Below are 18810 nucleotides of genomic sequence, written 5' to 3' on the forward strand. Positions count from 1 at the left end.
TGTGGTCAATCCGTAATACATCATTTCGTAACACGGATCATAGATTATATTCTAAAGAAGTCTGTGTGTACAACTCCACACTATTTCTGTTGGTTTGTTGTGTTATTTACAAGACTCTGAAATTCCGTTCTATGGAATGAATAATGTATAGTTGAGTAATTAGTTCGTGATAGATTTTCCTCGTCAGTTGTGAAGTAAACAAAAACTAGTTAGCTGGAGGATATTCGTTTCAGCTAATTAGGTGGAGAAATCTGTGTACACACAAAAATACAGATTTAGCAAAAAAAAATAAAAAATACAGACTTAAAGCTGGTACATATGTTCTAGTTGACCTTTCCTTGAAGATGGTTAGTAGATTAGCACGGGAATCACAATGATTCCCTCCTTCCCTATATTTATATATGATATATTGCATATAATTTTTACATGTGTGTAGGATATTCTTCCCTTATCTTTTCTATTGCTTGTAGTTTTAGTCTTGATACATCAAATTGTATATAAAAATAGAGTTTATATGTAACAGGAATAAATGTAGTTATGGTAGTTATAGTCAAAGTTTAATATGAAACAAATTAAAAGGATCCTCGATGGAAACTACACCTAATATTCAATATACAATTTTCAACACAGCCATTAAAAAAAATTCACTAGTTCTAAACAGATACTTCCATTAGACATTTCACTAGTTGAAAAATGTAGTTGAACAGATAACTTCACTTGCTGTAATAAAATAATGAAAGGCAAGTACGTTCTTTTCATTAGAAGTAATTATATTAAACGTTTGAGTCATATGTTTCATATTCCAAGTAACAAAAGATTATATAACTTGCTGGAGATGCATGCAAGGTATATACCGCCCTATATACGGAAAATATCCAACCCCAAAAATCCATCTTACTAGTGTTTGCATGCATACTATGTTGTGGAAACTCCAGCTTCTGGTACATAATTGCGTCTTTCCACCTCCTCCCAGATCAGCTTCGATGTTACCTCATCATACTCTGGAACGTATTCCTGATTTAACATAATTTATTTTTGGGAACAGTTAGATAACCAATTTTAGAAAATAGGAGACAGGGACGATTATACTATTCTACATGTGTGTTTATATATGATCAAAATATAAATGATCCTATAAGATGACTATAAACTGAGTGATGCTTGGCTAAAGCTCAATCACAAAATAGTTAATCACGATAATCCTTGTTCGATAGCTAATATGGCTACAACAAACCTTTAGATGTGGATAGCCAGCCAGAAGAAAAATGCTAATTGAAATTGTAGTCAGTTTACTTGATAAATAATATTAGCATCAGCAAGATTTTGAGAGCCTGGGCTCTAGTTAATTAATCAGTCTCAATCAATAAGTTTAAGGTTTCTTGTATTGGAAACTGTAATTTAGTTTGTAAAGAGGTCATCTCCTTCACAACAATCCCAAATTTTGATTCATGTTCAAGTATATGTACCTCAAGCTCTCGAACCAAATCTTTGGCTGTCGGGGCAGAGAGGATAATTCTCCTAGCAGTGGGGGAAATAAAGCCTTCGTCAACGGCCTTATCAAGGAAAGACAGCAAGGAATTATAGTATCCGTCAACATTCAACAAGCCAACCTGCACAAGTTATGCATAATTGATTAAATCAATTCCTAAAATTTTAATAATGCTAGCCTTGTCGGAGCAAAACACTTCTTTTTGACCAACACTTGGGCGGATAATTTATGTTTAAAAATTAGTTCTCCCATTCAAACGGAGATCCTCCTCCAATCATACTTCAAATTATGCAGCATGTTTACAATTGAAAATTGATGTATATACCATATCTTTATACTATCTATTCATGTGACCAAGCAAGTACCACATGGTTTGATTCCCTGTTGCAACCTTAGTCATTCCTCATCGAACTTGTAAAATATTATTATTGACACTAAACCTATACTAACCTTTTATCATACATTAAAGCACAAATAAATATTTGTCTTTACCAGTCTATGATCAGCTAAAAGACATAATAAATATTGACACATTCCCGAATGCAGAATATACTTGTTAGTTGTTACAGAACTGTATAAACCTACCAAACAAAGTTAGAAGAAGAAAGCCCCATACTTACAGGTTTACGGTGAATACCAAGCTGAGCCCAGGTGATGACTTCAAGAAGTTCCTCAAGTGTGCCATATCCACCTGTTCATTAGACACTGATTTAGCTATGTATGTAGTCAAAATTATAGTAGGTGTTATCGATTTTTTTTTATTTTAGCTTGGAACTTTTTCTATGAATACCAGGGAGTGCAATGAAGGCATCAGCTTGGCGAGCCATTTCTGCCTTTCTCTGATGCATATCAGACACGGCTCTTACTTCCCCGACAGTCACTCCAGTTATCTGTGGTAACAAATAACAATACCATGTTAGTTTCCCACCAAGAAACAAGCTATTCTTTGTAAACTTAATGTGCACTATTGTAACATATTCACATGAAAAAGGATTATTAAGAACAATACCTCTCTGGGCATGAGGGTCCTTGGAATAACCCTGCAAGAGAACACACAATAAACATCACTTAACATTGCAAAGCAACTAGCAAATGATATTTCAACTTTATAAGGAAAAATTATTACCCAGGCAACATGCAAAATCTAAGTTCTAAAATAGAGTAACGAAATGTCAAGTCTAGTAAAAGTAAAAAAGTATATAAAACCAAAAGATTTCACAGTGGCCAGAAAGATCTTAAAAGCTTTGAAACTTTTCTGGCAAACAGCATAAAACTTTTTATTAAAATATGAAGTTCACATTAATTTCTTAAATATAATGTGCTGGTTTGTTAAATGTGAACAACAAAATTTTCTGACATGTTTTTGTGGTGTCAAACCCAATTTTATATTATAAACCAAGGACTTGTTTGGTTACATTAATTAAAAAAATTGAAAGAAATAAGGAGCTTTTTGTAATGAGAGCAAAGGGGATGAAGGGGAGCATACAAAGCAAAAAGTGTTTAAAACTTGTAAAAAGAACATCAGTTGATCCTATGAATATCTGGCCCTGGAGAACAATGATGAACCCAATACATAGGGAAATGAGAAATTTGCATGGCTTTAGCGTGAGAGTAAAATAAGTTCATGGAGAGACGAGAGAGCCAAACACAAATGATTATAAACCAAAATGATGTGTCTACTAAGAGAGAGAGAGAGAGAGTACATATATTCTAGGAGTACATACCCTAGAACATGGCGACCACCATCATGAACTGCCTGAGAAATAAGACCCATCAGACCCACGCTTCCACCTCCATATACCAAATCAATCCTTCTTTCCACCTTCAACAAAATACATATAAATATTTAGACATGAATTAAAAAAGATGGCCCTATACACGTGGCAGGAAGCAAGTTTTTACATCCACAACACCCAATCATCACATCACATCCCCCACTTTTGTTGAGTTTTCAGGGGTAACAATATTAATACCAAATGTCACTGCTAAATTAATTAGCAACACCTACAAAGCCCCTATTTATAGACACCAGTCTAAATGATAATAATAGGGGGTTGTAAATAAATGTATGAAAAATATTTCCATAAAACCCAACCACATCATGAATCAAAATCATAGAGGGTAAGGTGAAATTAGAACGATGCAGAAAACACGCTGGGAAAAAATAGTCATGATATGAAGATGGCACGTTTATTTCCTTCTTAAAAATCAATAAATATGTGTGTTTTTGTGTGTGTGTAAATGAGTAGCAAAAGAAAGATCATGCAAGAAAGCTGCTCAACTAACAACAATGTTACAGCTAGCAACCCCCCCACCCCTCTCTCTCTCTCTCCCCTTTGTCATTCATGCCACACATAAACCCTAGACCTTCACAATAATGTTCATGCCTAAAGCCAGCTGTATTTCTTTTCTTTTTTTGGTTGAACAAACACATAAAGATATTGTGCCAACAAGCTTTCCATGATAGAGAGAGATAACAAAATTTAAAAAGAGGTTTTACAAGTTTTAGGACTGCACCAGATCGGCAAACCCAAATGAAAGAAATACATAGATTGTAGAGAGTGTAAACATGGGCTTGGTGAAAGACTAGTATGGTAGTATAAATTTTGGAAGAAATTTGTTTAGTGTGCGTGTCTCTGTGTGTGTAAGGAAGTAATGATAAAATATGGGAGAAGAGAAAGTACCAGTTCTTTTCCCAACTCCACGGCAGCATCTTGGTAGGTAGCTTTCTTACCGGAACTGCTACCACAAAACACGCATATTCTATTAAACCTCGATGATGATCTCCTCACCTCTTCCATCTCTCTCTCTCTCTTGGTGATAAGAATTCTCCGAAGAAAAAGGTTGAGAATGTTCATACAAAGTAGGAGTTTTAGCTTAGTATATATAGAGGTGAATGAAGAGAAACAAAAGGGAAGGAGAACAATAAAAAACTAGACTTTCAGAAATAGAAAAAATAATACAAGTACCGTAAATTACGACTCTAGTAATATCATTGAGTTGAGACAAGACAAGCGTATCTGAAATACAATTAAATTTATCATTTTTCTTATATTTTTTATTATATAATATGAGTAAAAGAAATCTAAAATTTCATTTAAAATCCAATTTTAAGTTAAATTAAATTATGACATGATATTTAACATCGTTTTATATCATTTATAAGTTATAACTATGTTTAAGCTAATTTAGGAGTTAAATATGCAGAAGATTTATGATATCGGCGTATATAATTTCACCTAGTTCTCTGATAAATAATAATTATCATATATTGTCGATCCTATTTTAGGAGTTGATAATAGTATTGAAAAATATCAAAAATGATATAAATACCTATAACTTTAACTGGAAATTCGAAAAATAATCAAATGCTTATGATATTTGAAGTCAAAAAACGAAAAATGACAAAAACATTTTTGAAAAAGGTAGCCAAAATTACCATTCAAAAAAAATGATCAATTTTAACTATTTGAATGTTTCACTAATAATTTCAATTAATATAAGATATGTAACTATTAACTAAGTATCTTTAACAATTGAGTATCTTATATATATTAGATATTCCACTAACAAATTTACTTTCGAATGATGAAACTTGGCCATATTATAAAGGGGCTATTATTAATAATTATTTATATAAAAAGAAGGTTATAGTTAGACTTCACTACATTTTAATATAGTTATTTTGGGGGAATCAAAAGTAATTTTAAATTTGCTTTATTCATCTTCATATCATTTGAATTAGGATTCAAACCAAGTCTAGTTAATTATTTGATAAATATGTTGATTCGCTCGTTTAAATTAAATGAGCTAAAGATTTTAATTGAACTATATTTATTTAAAAAACGATCCTAATCGAGTTTACTCGCTCGTTAAATAATTTGGGTAAAAATAAGTCGAGACGAGTTCTAATTAAGTTTGGTACAAACTTAATTTGAACTCATTTCTTATACGAGTTTGAGTCGAGTTTAATAAAGTAGTTAAAATTCAAATTCCTTACGCTCGATAATATAAATATTGCTTAAAATAAAGTAGTAGCCGATAAAAGTTCAGCTACAAGTGTGTTATAAATTAAACATACATATATATATATTTTGACCTCTAACTGATTAAAAAAAAATTGAAGTGAGCTCACACTAAATTGATGGCAAGACTATTGTGTTATTTTAATTTCTTTTGGATAATGTTTAATAAAACTAAATATTATTTTAGAAAAATTATTAATTTATCAAATATCAATTCTCGAATATTTTACTGTATTCGCAATTTTTTCTCCTCATAATTAGATTTTGAATTTTTTCTCAAAAAATTTTTTGTTTTTCATTAATTATTTTAAACCTACTCTCTTTCTTAAAAAACCTGCTCTCTTTCGAAGGCTCCATATATCTTCCGACAATTAAAATAAATAATAATTTTGTAAAGCAGATACGTTTTGTCAAGCTTACAGTGTCGTTTTCGATCAGTCGCATCACTTAGAGTCCTCAATTTATAAGTAAATAGACGGAAACTTTGTTTGATACTATATTAAAATAGGCGGAGTAATTACCTTAACCCTGGTCATTTTCCAATAACTTATTTTTATCTCTATTACCACTATATTAAAATATATAATTTGTTAGCTACTTAAAAGAGATATTATTAGTACTAATTTTTTTAAAGTTTTTTTACAATTTTATGCTAAAATATGGCAAAATCAAAATCAACCAAATATACAATTAGTTGCATCATATTTTTTTGTTGTTGTATTAAAGGTTGCATAGAGTTGCGGAAACTTGACGAAATTGTCTCGAGTTGCAGAAAATAATGTATTTTTGCAAAAATTAAAAAAATAGTATTTCCACAATTTTTTTACAAAATATAACAGTATTTTCGTAAAAAAAATTGTACTTGGTGTCTTTTCAAAAAAGTTATACTTAAATAACACGACATCAAAAACTAATACTCCCTTGTTCCCTTCCAATTGTTTACATTTCTGAGAAAGTGTCCGGCACGCATTTTAAGGTGCATAAAAAGTATAGTTATGTAACTTTTTTTTATAATTTTCTTTTTCTGAATAAAAGTTGAATGTTTTAATTTTTATTCAGAAAAACAAAATTGTAAAAAAAAATTACAGAACTATACTTTATATGCACCTTGAAATACGTGTCAGACACTCTCTAAAAAATGTAAACAATTGAAAGGGACGGATGGAGTAATATACCAGACATAAGCGAAGAAGCTCGGTGTTTCCTGTCAAAAAAGAAAAATAAGCCCTTTGTTTTTTTTGTGGAAAAACCAGCTCGCCGGGTTTATTGAAGCAAGTTTTAATTGAAAAAATACCAATGATTCTAGTTGAATGTAAAAATAACAATTGAACGCTCAAAATGTCTGTCAAACAAATATTATTTTGCTTATTTAATCCCCGACTATTGTTCGGAAAATTTTACATGCACTATTTTCATATGTATGAGTAACATTTGTGAAGAATTTTGATTATGAAAATGACAAATTTCTTTTTATTTAAAAAATCAAATTCTTGTTGTGGCTCGAACTTCGCTCAGAAAGGATACCCCGCTTCAAAGGCTTGCACTAAAATGTTGTTCAAGTAAAAAACTGAATGTGCTATATTTGGCTCAAAATTCTTAAAAAAATGGTCCGACCCTTAACTTCCGAGCTTTATGAAAGAAGCCAGAAACGAAAGGACTTAAATGAATTGAGGTGAAATGTAAAAGAGGTTCTGCACTGCTCGTCCGACACAGAAAAAGAAGAAGAGGTAAGGTTGGCTCTGTTGCTACAGTTGCTATCATTTGATTTTTATGGGAAAATGTGAGACAAAATACCCCTTCTCACAGGAGTAATTTTCTAGTATTACGGAGTTTGATTACATTCAATGGTCTAGCAAATACTACTCCTGCCATTTGTAATCATTACATCTATTGCTTGTTTTATGCATTCTACTGCTCGTTGTTTTTCTACTCTGCTATTTATTTATTTTTCCTTTGATTGATTGATTAGTTTCTTTCTACCTTCATCCTTCCAATCCTTCTCCAAATTCACTTTTAGTTCTTTTCTTTTTCTCTCTTGTGGTGACAAGTTATAGGCTTTTAATTAGCGGAAAAAAAAGGAGTTGGAGAGCAGTTTGGTTTAGCAAATTATGATATTTGGTATTTCATTTTTACATGAAATAAATATTTACGTGACAAATTTTGAGTAGTTCTCACCTCAATAATCACTATGGATTACATGTGTTATGCCCGCTTTCGGCCATGGGCCCTAAACAGGTCCCTGTGGGTGCATTAAATAGTTGGACTCTTGTGTGTGGGTTAGAACCATGGATTTATATGACTTGGGCCAGCACATGCGGGCTGGGCTCGTAACATGCGAGCTGGGTTCACATGCGGGCTGGGCTCGTAACATGCGAGCTGAGTTTACATGCGAGCTGGGCTCATGACATGAGAGCTGGGCTCATGACATGAGAGCTGGGCTCAAACATGCGAGCTGGGCTCAAGTGAGGACATGCGAGCTGGGCTCACACATGTAAGGTGAGCTCATATTTGTCATTTGGGCTCTCATATGCGAGCCGAGCTCGGTTGTGCCCACGCGAGGTGGGCTCAGGTGCCTTCATGCGAGGTGGGCTTAGCTGCCCATACGCGGGCTGAGCTCATGAGCCCACATCTTATAGAAACAGAGGTAACATTATATTTATTATTTGAAGGCGGTGCGGGCCGAGGTGACCAGGCCGGGTCGCATCGAAAGACTTTGTGTACAACATGGAAAGTGACTCATAGATGACTGAGTTGCTCGTAGATTTCGGGGTCGACACGGGTTGTTCCTACAATCACGGGAAGGATTGCGGAGATGCCGCGAGATTGTAGGAAGCGTGTGGAGCCGATCGAGATTTACGTGACTAATTGGCTGAAGGCCTGACTTTATCGTGGGCTTGGGCTGCACGGGCTGAAGAGTCCTAACCCTAGCCTACGTGACTTGTTCCCCAAGAACTACGTGAGGCTTGATCCCTATAAATAGGGTACGTAGGCACTTGTATGAGCTCATGAGTCGACACTTGACAGAGAATAACAAACCCTATTCTTTCTTAAGGAGTCCACATACAAGCTCAGCCACCACCAAACAACCTTCCTCCGCCCTCAAACATCGTCCTTGATCTTTGTTCCGCCCATTAACCTCCACAACATTGTTATACGAAATTCTCCCTATAACATTTGGCGCTAGAAGGAGGGGACGTTCATCTTAGGGAGAAAGATGACCAAAGAAAGCAAGCAAGCAACGACACCAGGGAGCGGAGGCAAGAAGGACCCTACTTTCGAACACACGCCCCCAGAGAATCAGGCGCCACCTCCACCAATTGCAACCGTGGACGGGCAGGCTGTGATGACGTATCTCGAAGGGCTGGCCGATCAGATGAATCAGATCAACGCCCCAATGTCAAAGGTAGAAAGAAGCTCGGTCCGGAACGCCAAGCGTAAGGCACGCCGCCTCAAGGTCTCACAGCGTAGCTGGAAGGGCAAAGACCCTCAGAAGAAGCTGATCCACGATTTTGATGACGTGGCAACCGAGACCAAACAGAAGAAAGAAACATCACGCGAAAAGGAAGATATACCCCGAGGCCATGATGAGCGGGGCAGCCAGATCTCTACGAGATCGGGGCCGAAGCCAGCTTCATCTGAGGCAAGGTCAACTAGCGTGCTAGACCGAGTGGGTAGAAAACTAAGCGAACATGACCTCAGGCTCAAATTGGAGAATAGTAAGAAGGAGAGAGAAGAGAAAGAGCCCGTGGATAAAAGAGGCTCGAAAAGGGAACGGGCAACGACCCCTCCTGAAAGACGTCAACACACCTCACCCAGAAGGGAGGAGCGACATAGACGCAGATACAATCGTGAAGAGGAGTCGCAGGACCGAGCTGGAGGAGGGGAACGCCGCGAACGACCTCAGGGCTCACATCATTCGAGTAATGCGGGAGGTGACAGAGAAGGAGAAGTTGTTAGAGTAAGGGACCTGAGAAGGATCTTAGATGAGATGGAGCAAGAGAAGAGAGGGCCCCCTGCTTCGGCTGCCCCCTCTCCGTTTACGGCTGCTATCCGATCATCCCCCCTACCTCGGGTGTTTAGGCACAACCCCGACCTTCTATTCAACGGCGAAGCCGACCCGGTGGAGTACCTTATTCAATTTAACACTGAGATGGAAGTCTATCAGGTGCCGGAGATGACCCGTTGCAGACTCTTCGCGGCATCACTCAGAGGTAGTGCCCAACAATGGTTCTCCAAGTTGGGACCGGCTAGCATAAGAACGTGGAGGCAATTGGAGGACTTGTTCGTCAGACAATTTCAGTCGACCCTCCACTATTCGCCTCCTGTGGCCACGTTAGCCAACATCAAGCAAAGGGAGGGGGAGCCCTTGGCAGAATACTTTCGTCGGTTCAACGCCGAGGTCCCCAAGGTGAGAGGAGCCAGTGAGGAGACCATCAAAAATTTCTTGATAGCAGGGCTGAAAGAAGGATCGAAATTTTGGAAGAGCCTCCAAGCGAGTGAGCCGAGGACCTTGGCCGAGTTCTATGAGCAAGCCGAACCCTTCAAGAGGGTAGAGAAATCGATGAGAGAGCTGAAAATCAGCGAAAGCTATCGAGACAAGAGGGACCGATCCTCAAGCCCTGACGAAAGGAGGAAGACATATCGGCGTAGTTCGAGCCCGAAAAAGTCTGCCCGTGGCAAAGAGACCACAAAAGATTCGGGGAGGCCTTATACAAGCAAATGGCAGACACACACCCCTCTGGTAGCCTCTATCGACCACATATATGCTACATATGTTGGGAAGGGGGTATTCAGGAAGGCAACTCCTCTCACAGACTACAATAAAAGAGACACTTCGAAGTATTGTGCATACCATGAGGCCACCGGACACGATACAGCTGATTGTAGACAACTAAAGGATGAGATCGAGACTTTGATTAGACAAGGGAAGCTTACGGAGTGGGTTGTCAAGGAGGTTCGAAGACACAGGACGGATTATCATACCGTCCCTCCTCCACCCCCAGAAGACAAAGAAAGGGTCCCTCGGGCTGGTAGTATTCATATTATCCTAGGTGGGTCTCACATTGGTGGAGACAGCCGGAAGGCGATGGACAGATATGCCCGGGAAGCAAAGGACAAGCCGCTCACCAACGTCAATCATCTAAGCCAAAGGCCCCTGGAGCTCTTTGAAAGGGAGGTCGATGATATCGTGTTTAAAGAGAATGATGCAAAATGGGTGCATTACCCTCATACCGATGCCCTAGTCATAAAAATGAAGATTGGGACGGTGAATGTTCACCGAGCAATGGTGGACACCGGGAGCTCGGCTGATGTTTTGACTTATGATGCCTACAAAAAACTGGGATTATTGGATAGAGAATTAACCTCAACAGGTGGGCACCTGTACGGGTTCACGGGAGACTCGATCGGAGTGAAAGGGACAATTCGGCTCCCGGTGACCATAGGAGAGGAGCCTCATGTGGCCACCCAGATTGCTATGTTTACAGTCGTAGACCAGCCTTGTGCCTACAATGTTATAGTGGGCAGACCCCTTATGAGGGCAATGAGGATGGTGACCTCGATCCATCATATGACGATAAAATTCCCAACCCCCACGGGGGTAGGCATCTTGAAGAGCTGTCAATACGAATCCAGGGTCTGCTACAACCAGGCACTCAAAGCGGCCGAGTCAAGAAATGCCTCAAGGGAGATAGCTGAAGCAGGTGAGTGCGACATCCCCATGGAAGAGGCAGAGGGCAGGAAAAGAATACGTTCTGAGGGCCACGAGACTTGTAATTTGATTTCAATTGAGGAGTTGCCCGATAACTACTTCGAGCACATGGGAATTCATGTGGAACCACGCCCAGGGGCCTTACTAATGGAAGCATCTCAGCCCATCATGTTGATACAAGAGGGGATTGTAGAGGAAGCAAGTGATGAAGAAGAGAGCTCAGAACAAATCACTGCAACACTTAGGAGAGGGAAGTGGGCACACAAAGAAACAACAATCACTATGGACCCATCCGACGGAATCACTCGAACTGTAACTGCGACCTCTGAACGCTTGATAAACCCGACCCAAGCTCACCAAACCGAGCTCAAGGATGCGGAAGGTTTGGCAATCACGGAAATGGAAAAAACTAGCGAGGCTCGAGCAGATCTAGACCCGAGAATGCCCTCAATAGTCGAGAGGGCCGGGGCCGCAGAGGACACAATCCCGATCTTGGTAGACTCAAATGATCCCTCCAAGGTACTCAGAATAGGCTCTAACCTAAGTCCTGACTTGAGAGAGGATCTAGCCCGCTTCCTAAGGGAGAATTTGGATGTCTTTGCATGGTCACACTCCGATATGATAGGGATTGACCCAAATGTCATGTGCCACCGGCTCAACTTGGACCCGAAAAAGAAGGGGGTTAGGCAAAAGAGACGGCCGATTAGTGGAGAAAGGGCAGAGGCCCTCAGAGAAGAAGTGGATAGATTAATGAAGGCAGAACTTGTGAGAGAAGCCTTCTACCCCGTGTGGCTGGCCAACCCTGTGCTTGTCAGGAAGCCCAATGGCAAGTGGAGGACATGTGTAGACTTCACCGACCTGAACAAAGCTTGCCCGAAGGACAGCTTTCCTCTACCCCGAATCGACCAGCTGGTTGATTCCACGGCTGGGTACGCGCTGCTTAGTTTTATGGATGCTTATTCGGGATATAACCAAATCCCCATGTATGGGCCAGATCAGGAGCACACCTCCTTTATTACTGATCGGGGCCTTTACTGTTACATTGGGATGCCCTTCGGGCTCCTTAATGCGGGGGCAACCTATCAGAGGCTGGTGAATAAGATGTTCAAACATCAATTGGGGAAGACTATGGAGGCCTATGTAGACGACATGCTGGTGAAATCGAAAGAAGCGAGGGATCATGTCCGCCACCTGGCAGAAATGTTCCAGATCCTAAGGGAGTACAGAATGAAACTCAACCCCCAGAAATGCGTGTTTGGGGTTGAATCGGGGAAGTTTTTGGGATTTATTGTCAACCATAGAGGCATTGAGGCCAACCCAGCCAAGATACAAGCCCTACTCGAGATGAGATCCCCTCGACGGGTGAAGGATGTTCAAAGCTTAACGGGACGAGTGGCTGCCTTAAACCGCTTCGTCTCAAAATCCTCCGATAAATGCCAAGAGTTCTTCAAAGCAATCAAAGGAGTGGGGAGGAACTTTAAGTGGACCGAAGAATGTGAGGAAGCCTTTCAGAACATAAAGAAGCATCTCAGTAGCCCTCCCATGTTGTCCAACCCAAAAGCAGGAGAAACTTTGATTCTATACTTGGCCGTCTCCGACTTTGCAATAAGTGCAGTATTAGTCCGAGAGGAGGATGGTGTCCAGCTCCCGGTATATTATGTGAGTAAAAGGCTAGCCGATGCCGAGACTCGATACACAAGCCTCGAAAAGCTAGCGTATGCTCTGATTCTGGCCTCCCGAAAACTCAGGCCCTATTTTCAGGCACACAAGATAGAAGTGCGAATCTCCTACCCCCTCAGACAAGTGATGCATAGACCAGAATCTTCTGGTCGAATATTGAAGTGGACGGTTGAGCTCGGCCAATTTGAGGTGGATTATAAGCCAAGGACTGCGATCAAAGGCCAAGCTCTGGCCGATTTTGTGCTAGAATTTCCCCCACATCAAGAAGTGGAGCCGGGATCCCTTATTGTTATACCTAGCACAGAAGAAGTTGGACTGGAAAGACAAAATAGTGCCCCATGGTAGAGCCTATATGTGGATGGTGCCTCTAACGGTGATGGAGCAGGAGCTGGAATCGAGCTAATCAGCCCAGAGGCTCACAAAATCAGACATGCGACCCATCTGGCCTTTCATACAACCAACAATGATGCTGAGTATGAGGCCCTGATCAACGGTCTCAAGCTAGCTTTGGAAATGAAGGTCGAGAATTTGAATGTGTTTAGTGACTCCATGATTGTGGTCTATCAGATAAATGGGGGGTATCAAGCTAAGGGGCCGAGAACAGAGCTTTACCTGAAGTGCGCACAGAGGATAATCGCAAGATTCAACGAGGTGAGGCTGGAACTAATCCCGCGTGGACAGAATGAAGGCGCGGATGAGCTAGCTAAGCTCGGCTCACGCCGCGAGAGCACTTTGCTAGGGACCGTGCCACTTGATATACAGAGGCAACCTAGTGTGCCCGAGCACGAGGTGGGCAGCCTCAATAATGAGCTCGGCCCCACGTGGATGACACCTATTCTAGCATACATAAGAGAAGGCTCACTTCCGGACGAAAAGAACGAGGCAAGGAGAATAAAATACAAAGCAACCCGCTATGTGATATACGACGAAATTCTATACAGAAGAGGGTTCAGTGTTCCTCTTCTCAAATGCATACATGGGGATGAATGCAACTACATCCTAAGGGAAGTACACGAGGGTATTTGTGGCAATCACTCGGGGGGTAGCTCTCTAGCTCAGAAAATCCTCCGTCAAGGCTACTACTGGCCAACGCTGAAAAAAGACGCCTTTGAATTCTCCTGAGCTTGTGATAAGTGTCAGCGATATGCCAATTATTACAACAACCCCGTGGCCTCTCTCACATCCCTCATGAGCCCCTGGCCCTTCTCCATGTGGGGAATTGATCTGATTGGGGAACTCCCGAAGGCCAGGGGAGGCGTCAAGTATGCGGTAGTTGCGGTAGACTATTTCACTAAGTGGGCAGAGGCCGAGCCCCTAGCCACTATCACAGCGAGAAAGCTCAGGGAGTTTGTATACAGGGCTATTGTATGTCGCTATGGCATCCCTTACAAGCTGATATCTGACAATGGGAAACAATTTGATAGCAAGGAGATGCGAGAGTTTTGTGAGCAGCTGGGGATTCAGAAGAGCTTTAGCGCAGTCTGCCACCCCCAGAGTAACGGGCAGACAGAGGCGGTTAATAAAATCATTAAGCATACCTTAAAGGCAAAGCTTGAAGAGAAAAAAGGAGCATGGCCAGAAGAACTCGCCCAGGTCCTATGGTCTTACAACACTACACCCCGAACCACAACTGGAGAGACCCCTTTCTCTCTGGTGTATGGGTGTGAAGCTATGGTGCCCGTTGAAGTGGGAGCAGGATCTTTTCGAAGGGACAACTATGACTCAGAGGCAAACGAGGTCAATCATCGGCTCTATTTGGATATGATCGAAGAAACTCGAGAAGAGGCTCAGATCAGGATTGCGGCATATCAGCAGAGGACAGCTAGGCATTACAACAGTAAGGTTCGAGCCCGAACTTTCAAGGTGGGAGATTTAGTTCTGCGCCGGGTCATGCCAAATACCAAGGTGGTGAGTCACGGAGTCTTGGGAGCAAATTGGGAAGGCCCTTACAAGATAAAATCGGTGCTCTGGGAGGGAACCTACCACCTCAATGATATGCAAGACAAGTTGATCCCAAGAGCCTGGAACGCGGAACACCTTCGCAAGTATTATCAGTAATATTATTCTTTTCAGACTTAGTATTATCTTCAAATATTCCTAAGTCTCGGGGGGTAGTGCCATATAGGTGCCTCCCTGAGACCACAAGCATGTATTCCTTTCACTTCCCATTATCTATGAATAAACGATTGATCTCTATTTGTGCACTTGATATTTTAACTTCTGTTAATAGATTAAATACCCAGCAGGGGACCCCATCCTTGGGAACCCATGCGAGGACAGAACAGTTGTTTTATTAACATGTTAAATCAAGCTGGGCCCCGACCCGCTTGAGGCCAAGAACATGAAACGAGCCGGGCCACGGCCCGCTTAGGCAAATACGAACACATAGTAGATAAAAGATGTGGATAGAGATATAGGCCCGCGATGCGAGCCCATACCCTGGCCCTCAAAACCATAAATGCGACCCAGGGGGCCCAGCCCTCCATCAAACATACTCAAAGTCACATGATGCGAGGAGAAGACACATGCGAGCTCCTAGTGCGAGCACACCTACAACACCTGCGAGTCGATGCGAGCTTGTTCCACTTGGCATTCTCTTTCAATGGTTGTTTGATTGAACAAATGACACGAGCTGAATAAATTGGGCTCGCAGTGAAGGGGTAACGCTCGCCATAAGCGGCCAGAGTTATGATTACTTTTTGGTCAGTAGAAGCATGGTAAAAAAAAAAAAAACAGCTAGCACCGTAAAGACATACGCGGGCACAAAAAACTTAGACATTTTATACAAACAAAAGTTAAATAAGTTATGCCCCGAGGCAGAATATTTCAAATACAAGCGCGAGGCGAGAGGGGTGCCCGCTTACCCAGTCAAAAGTCTAGTTCTAATCAAAATTACATTAAGGGTTATCAGCCTCTGCTCCCTCACGATTTTCACCAGCGACCTGGGCCTTCTCGGCCGCGAGCCGAGCCTCCTCAGCAATTTGGGTATCCCTCTCCATCTCCAGCTTCAACTTGTCAGCATGCCTCGCTGTGCTCGCACCCAGAGCCGCCCAATCGAAGTCAGGAACCTTCTTCATAAAGACTTTCATGAAATTCCTGGCCCCCAGGTTCCTAGCATCAGCGAGGGCGGCCTCACGGCCCTCGGTCAGGGCAGAAACTGATCCCTCCAGCTCAAGCACCCTCTCCTCGAGGGCATCCTTCTCCTTCTTACATGCCTCAGCAGCCAGGTCATGAGCCTCCTTCTGCTCCCTTAGGGCCTTGTCGTGAGCAGCGTTCAGGTTAACTATCTTCTGATTATAGTTGTTCACCAGCGTAACTTTCTCTTGCCCGTGCTCAGCGACCTTACTCTGAAGGGACTTGACTTTAGCCTCGAGCTTTGTGTTGGTTTGGCTGAGGGCTCGCATCTCTCGAGCCTTAGATAACTGACGATAGTATACTTCGGCCGCGGCTCGGGAGAGTGCATCCTGGTTAACCTCGAGAGCAGAAGATGACCAATCCTTTAAATCCTGCTCGCTGATGTGACCTTGGGCGAGCCGGCCGAATGTGGTCGCAACCGCATTGGCAGAAGAAGAAGAGGGAAGAGGAGCATCAGAGGGAGCAGCTTTCTTTGGCTCAGGCTCGCCAGTTTTTCCTTCTTTACCTCTATGCCTCTTTAGTCGAGGAGAGGGCCCTGAATCCTTGAGATGCTCGGAGAGAGTAGTCATGCGGGCCGGAGGATTGGCCTGAGATCGAGCCCTTGTGCTCGCAGCTACGGGCTGAACTGGGCCCGAGGCCGCAGCCTGCTCAGCCTCTTCCATGAAGGGGATAGGGGAGATGGCCATTTCTAAAAAAAGAAAACAACAAAGCAATAGATTAGTCACAGCATGATGCAAAGGAAAGAAGTAATGCGAGCAGTTGAAAAATATGGAGAATTAAAGTGCGATGTGAAACAAGATGCATGCAGGAAAAAGTGAGCACACGAGCTCGCGCATGCGAGCAGCCAGGCCCGGACGTGCGAGCCCGATATTCTTACCCTTTCTGGATCTCTTCCTAGATTTCTTCTGAGGAGTCAGCCTCACTCCTTCCTTCAAAAACCCACATGCGACCAGATTGGAGGTCGTTATGAGTTTTCGGATGTCCCGGTCCGCCTTAGGAAGGTTTAGAAGACTGTCCGCATTTATCTTTTCCTGTCCCACAAGGACAGTGCGAGGCGGGGTGGCTGGAGATGAAAGAAATTCTTGTTAAAAGGAAAGAGCTATGGTAGAAGAGACGAGAGCGGGCAGGAGAAAACTTACATGGATTATAATAAAAATGAGTCTGGACTCGAGGCACCTCGTGGATATAGAAGTAAGGGCTTTTCCACTTCCCTGAGTTGCTCGGCCCGTTGTGGATGAGGTTCTTCTTGTTGAAGCACGGCCAGACAGAGAAGTAGAAATATCCAAAGTCGTTAGGAGAATGCTTCAAATGGAGGAAGTAACCCAGCTGCCTCGCGGTTAGAGAAGGGTACCCGCATTTGTGGTACATGATGTACAATGCGAGGGCGGCCCGGTATCCGTTTGGATTGATCTGAAGGGGTGCGAGCTGGAAGTACTCGCAAACATCTTTGATGAAGGGATGGAGAGGAGAGGAGATTCCCAGCCTTAATAGGAAGGTGGACAAGACCATGCGAGGCACCCTGCCTCCATTCTCCGAGTGATTGAATCTATAGCATCTCATATGAGGTAGGGGCAAGACAATATGGCCCTCGAGCTGAAACTGCTCAATGTGCTCGGCCAGATGTTTCTGAGTCAGCGAGGTAGGCAGGTCGCGACAAGCGAGCACCTTAACCTCCTCGTTTGCAGTTGAGCTCTCCTCCCCATCAGGAATGATCTGCCTTTTGAAAACAATCTCACCCTCGAGCTCGGGCTGGGCAGGAGGCACATAAGGCTCAGGAGAAGCCGCGGGGGCATAATTATAGTTACAAATCTTGTACTGACTTGTAACATCTGCCACCTCCTCGCTCTGAGGAGAGTCATAGGACCAATGCGAGCCGTCCTCTTCACCCTCGAGTCCCAGGATGGGATATTCAGCAGCTACAGGCTCTTTTCCTTTCTTCCTGGTGTCATAGTATGCACTCCCCAGGTCGCTGTCAGTTGATTCTGAATCAAGGTGAATGGGGTCGAGGTGGTTAGCTGCTGCTTGTTTCAGACGGGCTGCCCTCTCTTCAGCCATTTCTCTTAAAATCTCCTCGGCTCGGTCTTTATCCAAGGGAGCAGGCTCGCGGTTTAGCAGCTCTTCTACCCCAAGGGAGGCTGGAATATGAGAGAGGTCCACGGGCCTATTTCTCCAATTATATATATTCTTCTCCCTGGTAAAATCCTCAGGGTTCGGGTCGAGGTGAATATCAAGCGAGCCGGATCCAGCTGCTCGCATCGAGTTCTCAACTCTGGCAATGTTCAAAGCCCCTTGAGGGGTGATAGCTGAGCCGGGAGAGATAGGTTGGCTAAGACGACCAGAAAGAGAGGTCAGCTCGCGTTGGAAGTCCTTGGAGCCTCGCTGCTCAGGAGGGTATTGGTTTAATGGAGATGGAGTAGCTGAAGAGCAAGCCGGGCTAGCAGAGGTGCGAGCCGGGCTCGAGGAAGAGCGAGATGATCCATAGGAGCGGGCTGAAGACGCACTCGACATCTGTAAAAGATGGTGAAAATTAGTGTGTGGCCCTAAAAAGAAAAAAAAACAAGTATGGGATCGCACCTAAGTGTCCTCACATCTCACACGGGATCGCACCTAAGTATCTAAACGAGCGAAAGGGCTCGCATCGCGCGTTGTGGTTGTGTGTGAACTCGTATCGAACATGTGGTGTGTGCTCGCATGGTGTGCGTGAATAAAGCATGAATAAAGAACGGGCTCGAATCGAAGAGTACCTGTGGGAGAGGTGTATGAAGATCCTG

The 18810-nt window shown here is 42.7% G+C and overlaps 1 protein-coding gene across 1 annotated transcript; it reads right to left on the reverse strand.

Moving 5' to 3' along the window:
* Positions 1-734: 734 nt before the first annotated feature.
* LOC141710617 (cytokinin riboside 5'-monophosphate phosphoribohydrolase LOG7) lies at positions 735-4386 on the reverse strand. Its single transcript, XM_074513182.1, has 7 exons — positions 4174-4386; positions 3214-3311; positions 2499-2529; positions 2280-2379; positions 2110-2180; positions 1467-1610; positions 735-1014 (listed from the first exon to the last, which is right to left on the reverse strand). Exons 1-7 carry the CDS (start codon positions 4345-4347, stop codon positions 916-918), a joined length of 717 nt encoding a protein of 238 aa, XP_074369283.1. The 5' UTR covers positions 4348-4386; the 3' UTR covers positions 735-915.
* Positions 4387-18810: the final 14424 nt, after the last annotated feature.

The sequence above is a fragment of the Apium graveolens genome, chromosome 3 (assembly GCF_009905375.1).
Source record: "Apium graveolens cultivar Ventura chromosome 3, ASM990537v1, whole genome shotgun sequence".
NCBI lineage: Eukaryota > Viridiplantae > Streptophyta > Magnoliopsida > Apiales > Apiaceae > Apium > Apium graveolens.

What these genes read in the sequence shown, in the direction of transcription:
- LOC141710617 (XM_074513182.1), bottom strand. Translation starts at nt 4,347, where the DNA reads ATGAACATTCTCAACCTTTTTCTTCGGAGAATTCTTATCACCAAGAGA. An exon ending in GGACCCTCATGCCCAGAGAG is followed by an intron (nt 2,380 to 2,498) that starts GTATTGTTCTTA and finishes TTGTTACCACAG; the next exon opens with ATAACTGGAGTGACTGTCGG. An exon ending in TTGGTATTCACCGTAAACCT is followed by an intron (nt 1,611 to 2,109) that starts GTAAGTATGGGG and finishes TAACTTGTGCAG; the next exon opens with GTTGGCTTGTTGAATGTTGA.